Raw genomic sequence first — 15,296 nt, forward strand, 5'->3', positions numbered from 1 at the left:
ATAGAATAATTAGGTCATTATGGCTCTGGAGAACTGATCTACACAAGGAGGTAATTAAGCCATTTCATTCCAGTGTTTTGTACCTGTGGCACATCTAAAAACTGCAGGACAGCGGCCCTGGAGGACTGGAGTTTGACACACCTGCTATAGATGATGCCTGAATCTAGTTACTGCAACTGAAAGGAAATTCTCAAACATTTAGTTTTCGGTCTAACAGTTCTCTGTTTAAGTAACACAATAAAGATTCTTAAATACACCATCAGCTTCTTCATTATCGAAAACTGTATGCAAGGCTTACCTGGAAAACAGGGATTTGAGTATTTCACACTTAAGGATGTTAGTTTGTACAGTGGGAGCATAAATCAGGCAACGTAGAACCACTCAAGTCAAATGCCAGGTTATGTTTTTCTTAAGTTGAGTTTTAGTTTATTTAGATTTCACATAGCTCTTTATAGAATATAATATACTTTATTGATCCCCAAGGGGAAATTGCTTATTTGTTGAAAGCTACTCCATCTTAGGTAATAAATACCAAGTTTGTAAAATATATATATACCTAAGAGTGATGAGTTCAAAATGACTAGATATAAACAAATAACAACTTGCATAAGCTCAATGGCCAAATTACCTTATTGCATAAGAACTGACATGATGGAAGATGTCTCATTCCACTGCTGGTTTATTTCACAAACTAGTATTTTTTCATCAATATTAAAGGAATTTACTTGAAACAAGCTCCTATTGCTTGCAAGTTAACTTTGTGCTAAGGTATTTGCACTTGAAGCAAAACCTTAAACACTAAAATAAGATTTTGTGTTTTTGCAGTGTTGTGTTCGCCAGCAACTTGCCAATGACCCATTCATTATAAATAATCAGGGAAACGTCTCAAACTGTCCCTGACGGATTAGACTTGCCCACGTTCATCTTTCATTCAGCCTGCTTACAGTTGGCATGTTAAGTTGAAGGATAAGGTGTTCAAAAAATAAAACTGAGGTTTTTTTTAGCTCTTTATTTTGTGCAAGTGGTTCAACAATTAAAGAATACAACAAAGTGTCATGTAAACAATAGCTGATTATATTGAATGAGACTTAATTAGTTTAAATGTGACTGGAGGAGAATTGTAGAGCATGTACATGTAAATTTGAACAAATAGAAAATAAAAATGTGCCCAGTGCCATATAAACATGTGGTTCATGATTGATTTAATAGGAGATAAACCTCGTCTGTCCTCTAGTGAGCAGAATCATGAGCACAACAGAGCACAGAAAAGGTGCAAATAATGTCAAAAAGTGGCTTTAAAAACTCTGGGTTAAATATTTGATGGGATATAAAAGTCAGCACTGACTGGACGCAGAAAGACTAAACTCTGCCCATCCAATCTGAACCCATTTCAGTGCTGCTGGAACAGTAACAGCAGTCACAGGCAACAGGACGACAGGAGTTACACGCCTGCTTTAGATTTTAAAGTGGGTGTCGATAAAAAGGCATTTCTGTGTACAAAACATTACGAGTAGGAATCAGACATTCAGTGCAGTACAAAAAAACTCCCCCCCCAAAAACAACAAAAAAACTCTCCCCCCAAAAAACAGTGTTTGTTAGAAACAGCAAATCACAACAACGGAGCCACGTGAACAACTCCTCTTTGTGAATATCAAGTCCTTCTGAACGTGTGTGTGCACTTCAAAAGAATAACCTGTTAACTACTAGAAATAAGATAAATGAAAATATATATTTAGAAGTGTCACGAAGGATAGCGAAGCAGGCTTTTGACATTAACTTGTTGGAGACAGCCATTGCCCCTGAACTTTTATGTCTGGTTTTCCAAAGTCCTTCCTATTCTAAGGACTTTGTTCCATTGAAGTCATTTTGGGAGTCTCCGTCCTCCTCCGAGGCGTCCTCCATCACTCTCCGGCCTCCGCCCATACGGCGCGGCGCGCTGCTGAAGGACGGCTCGTTTCCACGCCTAAAACGCCACAGAGAGACGTGTACGCACGAAGAAGACACACAAACATACGGTCACATTGAGAGCAGCGATGCCGTCAGCTGGTTAGGCGTTGTGTAAAACCCAGGCAGGTGTTGCACACTGCAGGGAGGGTCAATGAAACGCAGAATGTACAGGTTGTGCTTCGGTTACTGCTAAAGCACGCTGGTAATCGTAACTCATTTAACTCCTTGCTCAGGAAAATGAGTTTGGTTTATGACAATTAAACCAAGCACTGAGAGAAAGATGGCCACCAGAAAACAGAATGAAGGAGAACTCAATGGTGAAATTCCAAATTTGAAGAGTTTTCCTTTTAATTAAAAGAATAATGAGCCATATTTCTCTCAGTTAGGCTCAATGGAAGAAATAAGAGCATTTAGAGAGAGCATGGAGGATGAAAAGATTGTAAATGAATGAGTAACGGTGATGGGGAAACTTAATGCAGAGGTACCTGCGGTGTCACTCCTTAGGCTCAGGGTTGCCTCTGCAATAGAGAGGGACAGGATTGTTTTGCTTCGACTCGGCAAATGTAAACATCTTTCATGGATTTAAATGTCCTGGAATAGTTTTGTAGTGGAGAGTCACTCTTCAGTCAAACTGAACAATTTTCAATCTCAATTAAATCCAAGGACTCTTTTGAAAGCATTGTTCAAGAAAGTACACAGCTTTTTCAAAACTTTTAATCACTAAAAATAGTTTATGCCCACTGTTTTATAGATTCATACTTTTCAGGAAGTTTGCCATTACCTGGAAGACTAAATGAAAGTGCATCAAGTTTCAGACCCTCTGAACATTGAAATTTTTTCATCTTACTACCACAAATTGAAATGTCTTTTTAGGAGATTGTATGTCCTAAAGAAGCACATAACTATAAAGTTAAAGGAAAATGATGCGCGACTCCAACAGAGAATCTTTAGCAATAATTGACAACGATACTCTTCGATTGTTCAGAGCAATCTGACTTTGCAGTCAGTAGGGCCAATTTTTAGAGACATGTCTCTGAAGACCTGTAGGGGGAAGACATTTTTGCTACAAATATGTGGACATATTTGTAGCAAAAATGCATCTCTGCCAAAAAACATTATTCAACCACAATTTTTTAGGGTTTTATTTGTAGAAATTCTTAAAATTGTGCTTCCTTTTCCTTCCACGTCACAGTTAAGCTCTACGTAGTTTGTGTATTTTCTGAAACCACCAATTTCGATGCATTTGTAGTGCTAGCACTATGACAAACTGTAAAACTAATTCGAGGACTATAAATACATTTTCAATGGCAGAAAGTTGGCCAGCTCCTTTTATTAGTGTTGAGGACAAAATGAGGTCAAAAGAAAACCGTCCTACCTGAGTTTGTTCTTGAGGGAGCTGACCTCGCGGCTCATGGCGTCATTGGCCTCAGTGGCTTCATCCAGCTCTCGCTGCAGCTTCCTGCGGGCCGCTGTAGCGCGCTGAGACTCTTCCTCAGACTCCTCCAACTGCCTCTTCAGCTGCTTCATGCGAGTATTTGCCTTCTCTGCCTGATGGATTAACAAAAGTAATATCCTGACGGGGCACGTAGCTTTTTATTTTGAGGTTTTTGCTAGCAAGTATGTGTGTGTGCACAAAGTCATAGCGAAAACATCTCAACAGTTGCAGCAGAGAAGAAATCCTGCTGCCAAAGTGGTGTTTTCTGGCAAAAACTAAAACGAGGTACCAACACCCTAAACCTAATAACTGTCGAGCACGGTGGTGGGGGAGTCATAATTTGGGTTTGCTTTGCAAGCATGGCAGCTGGGCAAATTCCCCCCCCCCCCAAAAAAAACAACTTACTTATACAGTTAAATCTCACCTTTCTGCAAGCTAGTGATTCAAAGAGTATATTTTTGATCATCTGTTAGCTACTAATATTTATGTATGAAAATGTCCTTTTCACCATGACGGCAATGGATACTTCAGGCATCTTTTTGTTTTTGCATAAAAAAAGCAAACAAAAAGAAATCCTTATTTACTACAGATTGTTTGGGTGTTTTTACCTGATCCTTGTATTGCTCTGATTGTTTCCTTTCATCTTCAAGCTGCATCATCATGTCTTTGAGCTTCTTGTCCTTCTGGCGCATGCCCTTGGCAGACGCCTGCTTATCTCTAAAGTGATTAAAAAAAAAAGTTAAAGTGCACTTTTAAACCAAAAAAGTAAAAACAAATAAAATGGTGTACAAAGTGACATTTTAAAAGCAATCAGATTGCTACTTTGTGTGATTTCAATTCTTGCTGTAACTTAAGAGTTATTTAGGTTTGATCAGTCATAAAATAAGACCAGCAGTCAAAAGGTTATGTTTGAAATTTATACAAGGATTTTATTTGTCCCTAACCTGTTCTCCTGCTCCAGCTGCTCCTCCAGCTGTGCCACCTTGGCCTCCAGGGCAGAGATGGAGGACTTGAACTTGGACTTGACCTGGTTCTCCATCTCCTGCAACTTGGCTTTCAGCTCCTTGTTTTGGCGCTCCATCTGCTGCCGAGCGCTCTCGTTCTTCTGGGAGGTGCTGCGCTCCGTCTGCAGCTCGTTGTTCAGCTGCTCCACCTGATGAAGACAGAGTCAAGGTTCAGGGCTCGCAGTTTCACTTCGCCGTGATCCAAGTGGCTCCTCCGGGTCAGGTCACCTGCTGTGTGCTCTTCCTCAGTCTATCGTTGAGGATTTCCATGTTGCCCTGCTCCTCCTCCAGCTCCTCCTCCAACTGGGTTATCTTGGCTTCAAGTCGACGTTTCTCATCTGCCAGTGCGGATCTAAACTCATGGATCATAGTGAGAAAATGTCAAACGTGCGCTCCGTTTACCCCACAGACAAAAGAAAAGCAGAAATCTTTTCCACCCACTTTCCAGAAGAGTTGCTTGCCAGCTCATCAGAAAGTTCGTCTCTCTCGGCCTCTGCCTGCTTCCGGCCTCTTTCGGCTGCAGCCAGTTCCTGGAAACGGATTAGAGGGGTTTCCTGTTACTAAGCATCCTCTGATTGCACAGAGATTTTTACCTTGTTAGGAATCCATCTTATCACCTCCTGCAATTGCATGAGTTCAGCCTCCAGACTCTTGGCCTTCTTCTCGCTCTCCTTTGCTGTGGACAGAACCTCCTCCCTCGCAGCACGAGCGTCGTCCAGCTCCCTCTGGTAGTCCTTCATCTGACCCTGGATGCAGAAACACAGATAAAAACAGGGAGTGACAAGGTATATGTTAACATGATTTGTTCATTTGCAATGTTTGCATGGAGCCAGACACTTCTTGTGTTGTAGTAACTACAGATAGTTGTAGCAGTGTAACCAAGCAATCAGTTGTAGGGCTCTTTCTCAGAGTTTATACGGTTAACAACTTGAAAAACCTTTCCTGGTGGAGATAATTTGTGAAAAAAAACAAAAAAACATTATAAATGCACAAATGTATCAAAACCTACCAAGGCACGAGCATCCATCCACGCTCCTTCATCTCCTCACTCTCACCTGGAGCTTGCGGAGCTGCTTGATGGCCTCGTCTCGTCCCTTATTGGCCGTCTCGATCTGTCCCTCCAAATCCTTCATGTCCGTCTCCAGCTTCTTCTTGGCTGCTGCGGCCTGGGCCTTCTGTTTACGTTCATCTTCCAGCTCGGTCTCCAACTCGCGGACCTGCAGTCGGTGTGGATCATCGTTTACCATCACTGATGAAGTTTCTTTCAACATCGGCTAAAAGGAATCCGTCCCGGTTCTTACCTGTTTGACCAGTTGCCTCTTCTTCTCCTCTCCCATCTCGTCCCGTCCCTGAAGGTCTCGTTCGAACTGGGCCTTTAGCGCCTGCATGTTGACCTCCAGACGCAGCTTGGCGTCTTCGGCTGCCTGCAGCTCATCCTCCAGCTCCTCCAGCTGGGTCTTCATCTCCTCCACCTGGGCCTCCAGGCCTCGTTTGGACTTCTCCAGCTCGTGAACCTGCCATCAGCACGTTTTCAAATTAACTGGGAGGCTGAAAATCAATTCAAGACCAAAAGCTACTGAGATGTTTTAAGAACTAACATTTTTTCCCACATCATCCTTGGAACTGATCAGGTCTTCCATCTCCACCCTCAGGGCCTTGTTGGCCCGCTCCAGCTCCTCTCTGGCATCCTGGGCCTCCTCCAGGGCCCTCGCCAGCGACAGAGCCTTGGTTTCCTTTTCTCTGGCCTCGGCTTCTGCACGATCCCTCTCATCTGCGTATTTACTGGAGATGCTCTTCTCCTCAGCCAGCATCTGAAGGTCAGAGATGATAAAAATCAAGAACTGTATGCACATTTATAACAGCTACATTTCATAAGCATTCAAATTTAAACTGATTTCTGTCTAATTAAAAAAAATAAATAAATGATTTTTTCTGGTGATATTCACCTGGTCAAACTTCTTCTGCTTCTTCTCCAGGTTGGACACAATTTGTCTCTGGTTGTCCAGGTCCATCAATGTGTCCTCCAGTTCCTGCTGCAGGCGGTTCTTGGTTTTCTCCAGCTTATCGTACGCAGAGGCCTTCTCTTCGAATTGAGTGTTGGCCGCCTCCAGGTCTCTTTGCAGTCGCTTTTTCCCTTCCTCCAGAAGCTCTATGTTACCAGACATCTCTTCCAGCTTCTTCTTCGCATCTGATAACTGTAAAAAAAACAAACAACAAAAACAGTAAAACTATGTTGTTTTACACTCAACTCTGTTTTCTATAGTGATAAACTCCAACTGTGGAAAATGAAAATGTAACTCCTGACCTGGATGTTGAGGGTGGAAACGTGTCGCTCCACGTTCCTCTTGGCCTCTATCTCCTCCTCCAGCTGCTCCTGCAGGCTGTTCTTGTCGTCTTCTGCTTGACGCAACTTTGTAGAGATCTGCAGTTTCTGACGCGTCTCCTCAGCCAGCAGCTCCTGCAGATGCACAGCGGCTCAGAGTAATTACTTTCATCACAAACTTGCGCCGTTGAAAACATTCACACCGGAAAAAGTTACACATGTTTCAGCACAAACCTGCGTGTCTTGGAGCTGGGAAGAAAGGCTGGTCACATCTTTGCTCAGTTTGATGTTCTTGCCCTCTGCTTCATTCAGTAAGTTTGTAACACTCTCCAGTTCAACCTGCACAGAGAAAATGCTACATTATTTCTGCACCCCAATACTTTAAAATTCCCCACTTTATTTCTGCACTAATGCTTTTAAGAACAAAAAATAAAACTTGCAGTGATCTTAGAGCAGCGCTCTCCCAGTTCAGCCTTCTGCTTCTCGCTGTCGGAGAAGCGCGACTGCAGATCTGCCACCTGACCCTCCAGCTTCTTCCTCTTGTGCTCCCCGTCCTGTTTGGCCTGAGTCAGTGAGCGCACCTCCATGGTTAACTCAGAGGTTTCCTTCTCCAGAGCTTGTTTAGCCTTCTCCAGATTGGACTTCACCTGAGCAGAAGATTGTGACGACACTAGTATCTACTGGGATAAAAAACACAGCGCGTGTGTTTAGCGACCCAGGCTCACTCGTTTGGACTGTTCCAGCTGCTCAGTCAGCTCCTCCACAGCTTGGGTGTGTTTCTGTCGCATTTCCTGTATTTGGGCCTCGTGTGTGCGGTTCTCCTCGTCAATGGCTCTCTTCAGCAGGGTCACCTCTTGTTCTCGTTTGGCTCTGCAGACAGTCAGCGAGGCACAACAGTTTTTATTTATTTATTTATTTTTTTACAAAGAAAAGCTGTTCTTAACTTTATAAAATCCCTTTAAAGATATTCATGTTCCATATGACCAACCTCAACTCTTGCTGAGTAGCAGTTGTGTCCAGAGTGTCTTCTAGCTCTGATTTGAGCGCCTCCAGCTCCTCGCCGAGGTCGCGCTTGATCTTCTCCGCCTTGTTCCTGGCCGCTCGCTCAGAGTCGAGATCCTCCTGCAGGTCGGAGATGTGACCCTCCAGCTCCCTGATCTTCTTCAGAGCGTTGTTTTTCTGGGCCGTCTCATCTTCTAACCTAAGAGGAATAAAGGGTGTCAACTTGAACTCAAGCAAATATTTGGTTACTTTTGAGATTTGGTTTAATTGTCACATTGCAATTCTAAGTTTCACTTTATGTAAATAAACAACTACGTGCATATTTGTGATGTGGAAAACAAAGGAAAGACAATACTTAGAAACATGTTTCGCTTAATGTCCGGTTTATAATATAAACGGTTTATAATTTGCAACAGCAAGAAATGCTACAAGCCTTTTGGGGTACATCTCTGCCAGCTTTGAACATCCAAAGCCTGACATTTTACTCACCACTGTTCTCAATCAATGAAAAGCATCTCAGAATGTGTCAAAACCTTGAAATCGATATTTAAAGTTAACTTTAGGTCCATCATTCCTTTAATTCTGGCCAAGCAGACTCAATTTATATGTTAAAATACTTCTGAGAGAAATCAACTTAATTTGATCTCATTTAGGACAATCTGAATGAAGGTTGTTGAATTTAAATGAAAGCTAACTTTTTCTGATCCTTAGTAAAAAATGTTTTGAAACAACGTACCATTTTCTTCCACCTCATAAATAGAGCAATAGAATTAGGCACATAAAATCAAGTAGTACTTTATGACAAGAAAAAAAAAAACCATTAAAAATCCCAGGGGTATGAACATTTTGCAAATGCAGGGCGTCACCTGGACAATGCGTTCTGTAATTCTTCCTCCTTCTTGGCCAGCTGAGCCTTAAGGTCAGCGATCTGGGCCTGCAGGTCGGCTATTTGCTCTTGTAAGTCATTGGACTCTGCCTCCAACTTTCGCTTTGCCTTATCCAGCTCCTGCCGAGTTTTTTCTTCTTTCTTCAAGCGGACTAGAACGGCAGAAAAGTCAGCTCAGCAATCTCTTTGTTCAACCTTTTTTTTTTTTTTTTTTTTTTTTTCACGCTACAAGATCTGGTTTGGATTTGGATTACCTTCCAAATCCGAGATCATGGACTCGTGTTTGTTTTTGAGCTTTGTGAGGTTTTTGGATTTCTCCTCTTCCTCTGCCAGATTGGCACTGAAATCAGCAATTCTTTCCTCCATCAGCTTGCGCTCCTACAAAGCCATCACAAATAAACTCCCTCAATATGTGACAGCCAGAAATCTGGAATAAATTATTCTGGATTGCAAACCAGACCTTCAGCAGTTTGTTGTTTTGGTCCTCCATAACCAGGATGTCATCCTCCAGCTTTTTTATCTTTCCTTCAGACGTCACTTTCTCCAGCTGCAGCTTTTGACGGGCATCCTCTTCTTCTTCCAAATGCTCCTCCAGTTCCTTTAGGAAAAAACAACCCAGCTATTAGTTTCATCACCTGTCATTATAGACAAATGAGCAGAGAAGTGACAGATCAGATCAGACCTGCATCTGCTGCTGCATCTTCTTCTTGTCCAGCAGCAGTGTCTGAGCACGTTCTTCCTCTTCATCCAGTCTGGCCTCCATCTCATGGAGGATCTCCTCCAACTCCTGCTTCTTCGCTGCCAGGCGGACCCTCATCTCCTCTGCCTCTGCGTACAGCTCGGTCTCAGCCTGGAGCTGCTCCTGCAGGGCGTTCCGCTCCTCTACAATCTGTATGGCACAGAGTCAAATAGTCATTTCTTCTTTATGTTTGCTTTCTTTTGTAAATTTAAATAAGAAAAGACAGGCTTAAGCAAGCTGGAAATTTTATGTTTAAATATCTAGCAGAAAGGTCTGGAAAACAGATTGTAAACCATGTGATTGCTTGTGTCATCCTTTACCTGAGTGTGTTTCAGGGTGATTTCTTTTAGCTCTGATTCAAACTTGGTTGCCACCTCTTTGGCTCTGTTCAGCTCATCCTCCTTTAGACTCATCTCCTCCTCTTGCCGGGTCACTTGCAGCAGAGGCTTGACCTGTAAATAGCAAACGTTAGGAAAATATTTTTAAACTGATGTCAAATTTAAAGTTGTTTAAATCATTTATCCAGTTATTTCTGGGTAAATTAAAACAAATGTGTGTTGTGCACAAAAGTGCTTAAATGAGCATGTTTGTAAGTGACAATGTTTGGTAATTTAACTTAAGGTTTATTTTAAATGATAAGCTTGAACCTAATGCATATCTGTACAAAATATCAATGATGGCTCTATAATCTTTTGTTTATTCAAAATCAGGTTTTGAGGGCAGCTGGTCCAGGAGGGAAACCCAGATATGACCCCATCTCTAATTCTTAGCCCAGTCACTCGCCGGAAAAAGCTAATTTCAGCTGCTTTTGTTTGTCATCTGTCCATAGTGATCCTGTCTCATTACCATAGGTGAGGGTCACAATATAGTCAGATCACTTAGCTTACCTTTTTGGCTCGATGCAACATCAAGAAAATTAGGCTAACGTCAACCTTTTCACGCAGCACAGAGCTGCAAAATTTCCCTTAAAGTGAAAAGCTTTCCATGTGTGCACAAGAGAAAACTTTTTCTGTTGAAGATATACATTTGTGCTGAATTATTGTTGGTAAATTATGCCTATCTATTTTAAATTTAAGTTAAACTGCAGGCTTGTGGCTTAACTTTGAAACAGATTATACTGAGTTGTTACTGCATCAAAGTTCTGGTATTACTCTGCAGAATCTGCTGCAGGCAGGGAATCTCCAGCTGGAGAAAAAAAGAAACTGATAATGACACTGGCATGTTTAGTCATGAGAAAAGCATTCAAATAAGTTAATATTAACTCGTGTGAAGAAAACATAGAACTAGTTCTCATTAAGGATGACCTTGCACAACACTAAATATAGGCTACAAAACAACGGTACACTGTGACATTGTGGTCCGTCAGGAGCAGACCTTTGTGAAGAGTCTCCACCACTGCCAGTTCCTGAGTTTAAGGTAAGCGGCACAATTCCTTTGGATCACTTTCATGGCCGTCAGCTGCTGCTGCCTCTTGGCAAATGCCCTTTGAAAACAAAGCGGTTAAAAATAATAAAGAACATGAAATCATAAATGTAAAGTCATGTTAATGTTGAGTATGAGCAGACAAAATTTTGTGCGTGAAAGCTTGTGCGCTCCTACTTTCTAGCCAGGAAGCCTCTCGCCTGAGCCTGGAAAGCAATGATGATCACGGTGATCTTCAGATCTCTCTCCTCCTCCAACTGGGCAAGCACTCCAGTTCGGAAGAAGATCTTACTCTGTCCAATCCTGTACAGGTTGGGGTCCAAGTCAAGATGCTTGATCTGCACAGACATAAGATTTTAATAGGACTTTTAGGAAGAGCAGCGGGATGAAGATCACTATGAAGATGAGATTAAAAATTATAATTGTTCCCACCATGAGGCAGCAGGCTTGTTTGCCATCCATGAAGCCTTTTGGAATAGCACTTGCAGCCAAGATTTCATATCTGTACAGAGACGGACAGAAGTCGCCATTACCCGGATTTATCATAAACTGGATATTAAGACTGATACAAATGGTTTTACACCAACCTTTGACGGAACTCCTGGAAAACAATTCGATTTGGAAAACCTTGCCGACAGATTCGGATTCCCTCCAACACACCGTTACACCTCAGCTGCTCGAGCACCAGGTGTGCATCCAGCTTTCCTGCCTGAAAAGGTTCAATTTTAGGATTCTAACAGCAAGAACTTTAGTATATGATGCAAAAGCTATGTATTGCGCTTAACCCTCTTCTCGTGGTTTGGGATGATGCATCTGACGAAGTTGGGCTGAGTGTTGTGTAGTGTTGTCATGAGTTTTGCCAGAGACTCCTTGTAGAGTTGTCCCACAGTACGAAACATTCCCTTCTTGGTTTTTGATCCGCTTGGCATGGTGCTGTCCGTCATCTTGGCTATCGTGTCCAGACCAACCACCCGGTCCGCTGAAGAACAAAGTGTAAACAGAGCTTGTACATTTACACAATAATATGTACATTTCTATGAGGGTAAAGTAGGTAAGGTATTTGTTCACTTATCAGAAATAATTATTTTTGTGTATATCTCATATCTCACAATCTTTCCAGAGGTCCTGCACAAATAGGCTGGAGGAGTTGTTGAGCAGTGCTGTGACGTTGTCATTTAGTGGGTCCATGTTCTTTGTCAGCCAGGCTGTGGCATTATAATCTACCTAAAAAACAAAATCATTACATAACCTTAGTCAATGTTTTTCTTCCTTTAAGGCATAAGCAGTCAGAGGAAACCTTTTTTTGAACAATATAGTGCAAAAGGTTTTTATCTAGTCTTCAGAGAAATAAATTTTTGCCTTGTTAAAATAACTGGAAGGTATGAACAGTTTGATAATGAACCAATTATAAACCAGCTTTCTGTCACAAAGAAGCGATCTTAATTGGCCTTAATGTATAAAAATTACAAATCGACAATGTGACAAACATAAAATACATATTTTAGCTCCGTCATTTAGAAAGACTCAAGAGATGAAAATTTGGGAGACAAGGTATAATGAACCGAAGGATGATTCATTTCTGAGGTTTTGAAATAGGTCATCTTTATTACAAAAATGTTTTTTTAAAAATCCACTGATTTGATCTACTGTTTTTGCTCAGAACAGGAACAAAATCACCCAAATTAAAAATAAATAAATAAAAAATCTTTGAAAAACCTTCAGAAACTTTATTTAAAAAAAAGACCATTTTAGATTAAAAGAAAGTCTTTCTTCTTGAGAGCAAAGTATTAAAAAAATGCATCAGTAAAACAATAACAGGACGCATTTGTGTCATTTCTTCATATTCACCTTTCCAGCATAGTGAAGAATGGAGAACTCCGTTTTGTCTTTGAGCTGCTTTGGTTTGGCAAACTTCACATGGCTTCCTTGAGTGTTCATGAGTTTCTCCACAAAAGAGACATCTGTGGCTTTTGGGAACCAGCACTCTTCATCCAGCAGGGCCAAGATGCCTGGAGGATTGTTCTGTGGAGGATACACAACGGGGCTTAGCAATAAAATAACTAATTTTACATTTTAAACTTCCTCTGTGCATGGAAGTGGAACTTGTTATTGCAATGTGTTCATTCCAGTGGCTATTTTTAACGCGTCAGTACACGTTACCGGCCTCTCAATGAGCTCGATGCAGGGCTGTAGGTCAAGTCCAAAGTCGATAAAGTTCCACTCAATGCCCTCCCTCTGGTACTCCTCCTGCTCCAGGATGAACATGGTGTGGTTGAAGAGCTGCTGCAGCTTCTCGTTGGTGTAGTTGATGCACAGTTGCTCAAATGAGTTGTCCTAACACACACAGCAGAAGATACACATCACATGTCCTCCATCTGTGCAAGTACTTTTACCTCAAGGCATTTGTAGTCACGCAATGATGAAATGTGACTGATAAATATGTTTATACTTCAAAAATCTCAAAGCCGGCAATATCAAGGATTCCCAGGAAGGAGGCTCCCTGACGTTTGGTCTTGTCCAACGTTTTGTTGACGCGGCCCAGGATCCAGCGGAAGAGTCGCTCAAAAATGGCCTTAGCCAAAGCTTCGATAGCAAAATCAGCCTAATATATACAAAAAAAATTAAATCCACAACAAATCAAATGCACTTACTGTTACAAGAACTTCTAAATTAACCTATGGTGTGTAGTTTTAATTGGTTTTACCTGCTCTTTGGTTTGTGCCTTCTGCACCACCTCTCTGCCCACTTTGATACGAGGGGTGAGGATTGCTCTGGTGAAGTCCGTCACATTGATGCCCTGCAGGTGGCAAACCTTCTGTGCCGCTGGGGACGTGAAAAAAGTGGTTAAGTAATAAAACCAATAAGCACAGAAATTTGTAATGAAAACATCATTTGACTCGTTGGACGTAAAAGTTTCTAACCAGTGTTGTCCGGCATGGTGGCCTGCTCTTGATTCCTCTCTTTCTTGAACTCAATGTTTCCCAGCTGCATTACGGTGGAGCAAACCTTCAATATATCTGCATCATTAAGAGCAAACACATGAAGTAGACCGATTAAGGTACTGCCACTGCATGAGATATGCAGGCATTTCCATGCACAATAACAGAAAAGCCGCTGTTACCAGTTCTTTCCTCCTCAGTGAAGCCCATGATGTTCATTGCCTCCATGGTCTCCTCGAACAGTTCATCGTCTTGCTGTCCAGAAATCTGAACATGGCCCGCACTCAGGAAGCGGTAATTACTGAAGGGCTCCAGAAGAAGGTCCTCTGATGATGATAGAAAAACAGTCAAACAACTTAATTACTTCATTAAGAGCATGCTCAGCTTTCATTTGTCTTTAAACATTTTTCCCCCCCATTTGTAAGAACTTGTGACTCCTTGTCAGCATACTCTTAAGTACAATGTGTGAACAGTTTAAAGAAGCTTAAAGATAATAATCTAACCTTTCATTTTGTCTTTGGCGCCAGCGATCATGTAGTAGAAAATGTGAAAAGCTCTTTCTGTCTTTGCCTGCCGGATGCACCGGGACTTTTCCAGCAGGTCTGAGAGCAGCCCCTAGTTGAGGAACACAAATTTTGCATTCAGAGTAAACAATATATAGATCCTTGTTCTCCCTCTTTGCAATTATGGATTGCCTTTTTTTTTATCTGATAGAATACGCAGAATTTTGTGTTTGCAACAAACTATGGGAAACTTCAAGTGGCATGACTTCATATGTAAGACACAATCTGCTAGCTATCATTTTAATCTCTTCTGTACTTCTATTAAAAAGAGTTGTGGCGTGATAAGACTGCAGGTGGATAAGTTGCTAGAATAGCCTAAATTGGGAAAGAAGTTGTTTCAGAGCTGCAAAAAATCTCATTAAAAGGATACAAGTCTCAATGTTTGCTCCAACAATGTAGCCCGTCACATCAAAGTTAATGCGGATGAATTTTCCCTGAAAAAGAGAGATGACAAGGAAAAGTGAGCTTCCCATCACGGACTCCAAAATATACATAAATAAAATATATACTTCTTTAAACCACAAACTCACAAATCGAGAGGAGTTGTCATTTTTGATGGTCTTGGCGTTTCCGAAGGCCTCAAGGATGGGATTGGCCTGCAGGAGTTGCTTCTCCAGCTCGCCCTGGTGACAGAAGTAGGTGGTGTCAAGAAGATACAAGGGTGATTCTCGGTGAGTGTTTACCACGATAACGATGCAGGATAAGGGGAAGACGGCATCAAATAATTCATCTAATTGATTTACCACTACTAAGGCATTTTATAGTGAGCAGTAAAAGGCATAATTACATAGAATCAAGAAAAGTCGTCTTAGTTTACGAAAACTTATTTGATAGATTTTGATGTATTAAGAATTATCCAAACATATTTTCTGGAGATGTAATTTGTCTCCAGCAAAAGTAGCTGAGTGAATGTCTGTAACCGAGGTGGACAGCCCATCACTTTGAATCGAGCTAATCCTCCTGATCAAAGTGGTTCCTTTTGTCTGCATCGAGGTCAGGAGGTCAGGTCCTCTACATAAATTTTCTTAATTAAAAA

General features: G+C 41.6%; 1 protein-coding gene across 3 annotated transcripts in view; it reads right to left on the minus strand.

The window, feature by feature from the left end:
* Positions 1-994: 994 nt before the first annotated feature.
* myh11 (myosin heavy chain 11) overlaps positions 995-15,296 on the minus strand; it is a 30,829-nt gene continuing 16,527 nt past the window's right edge. For 2 of the 3 annotated variants that reach the window (XM_005797223.3, XM_023333313.1), the window contains 36 exons: positions 14,791-14,883; positions 14,631-14,694; positions 14,201-14,299; positions 13,880-14,023; positions 13,680-13,775; positions 13,463-13,581; positions 13,208-13,360; positions 12,919-13,092; positions 12,607-12,780; positions 11,868-11,982; positions 11,544-11,737; positions 11,346-11,467; positions 11,191-11,260; positions 10,936-11,096; positions 10,711-10,819; positions 9,657-9,788; positions 9,280-9,486; positions 9,058-9,195; positions 8,852-8,975; positions 8,578-8,749; positions 7,698-7,910; positions 7,435-7,579; positions 7,150-7,356; positions 6,944-7,048; positions 6,692-6,844; positions 6,333-6,581; positions 5,985-6,197; positions 5,688-5,900; positions 5,442-5,603; positions 5,004-5,132; positions 4,828-4,916; positions 4,615-4,738; positions 4,327-4,535; positions 3,991-4,099; positions 3,323-3,495; positions 995-1,963 (listed from right to left, as the gene is read on the minus strand). In XM_005797223.3, coding sequence (XP_005797280.1) covers positions 1,834-1,963; positions 3,323-3,495; positions 3,991-4,099; positions 4,327-4,535; positions 4,615-4,738; positions 4,828-4,916; positions 5,004-5,132; positions 5,442-5,603; positions 5,688-5,900; positions 5,985-6,197; positions 6,333-6,581; positions 6,692-6,844; positions 6,944-7,048; positions 7,150-7,356; positions 7,435-7,579; positions 7,698-7,910; positions 8,578-8,749; positions 8,852-8,975; positions 9,058-9,195; positions 9,280-9,486; positions 9,657-9,788; positions 10,711-10,819; positions 10,936-11,096; positions 11,191-11,260; positions 11,346-11,467; positions 11,544-11,737; positions 11,868-11,982; positions 12,607-12,780; positions 12,919-13,092; positions 13,208-13,360; positions 13,463-13,581; positions 13,680-13,775; positions 13,880-14,023; positions 14,201-14,299; positions 14,631-14,694; positions 14,791-14,883 — 5,283 coding nt within the window. In that variant the 3' untranslated portion in view covers positions 995-1,833. Of the gene's footprint in view, positions 1,964-2,432; positions 2,466-3,322; positions 3,496-3,990; positions 4,100-4,326; positions 4,536-4,614; positions 4,739-4,827; positions 4,917-5,003; positions 5,133-5,441; positions 5,604-5,687; positions 5,901-5,984; positions 6,198-6,332; positions 6,582-6,691; positions 6,845-6,943; positions 7,049-7,149; positions 7,357-7,434; positions 7,580-7,697; positions 7,911-8,577; positions 8,750-8,851; positions 8,976-9,057; positions 9,196-9,279; positions 9,487-9,656; positions 9,789-10,710; positions 10,820-10,935; positions 11,097-11,190; positions 11,261-11,345; positions 11,468-11,543; positions 11,738-11,867; positions 11,983-12,606; positions 12,781-12,918; positions 13,093-13,207; positions 13,361-13,462; positions 13,582-13,679; positions 13,776-13,879; positions 14,024-14,200; positions 14,300-14,630; positions 14,695-14,790; positions 14,884-15,296 lie in introns of all 3 variants that reach the window. The other variant, XM_023333314.1, reaches the window with a different exon arrangement.

Source organism: Xiphophorus maculatus, chromosome 5 (assembly GCF_002775205.1).
Source record: "Xiphophorus maculatus strain JP 163 A chromosome 5, X_maculatus-5.0-male, whole genome shotgun sequence".
NCBI lineage: Eukaryota > Metazoa > Chordata > Actinopteri > Cyprinodontiformes > Poeciliidae > Xiphophorus > Xiphophorus maculatus.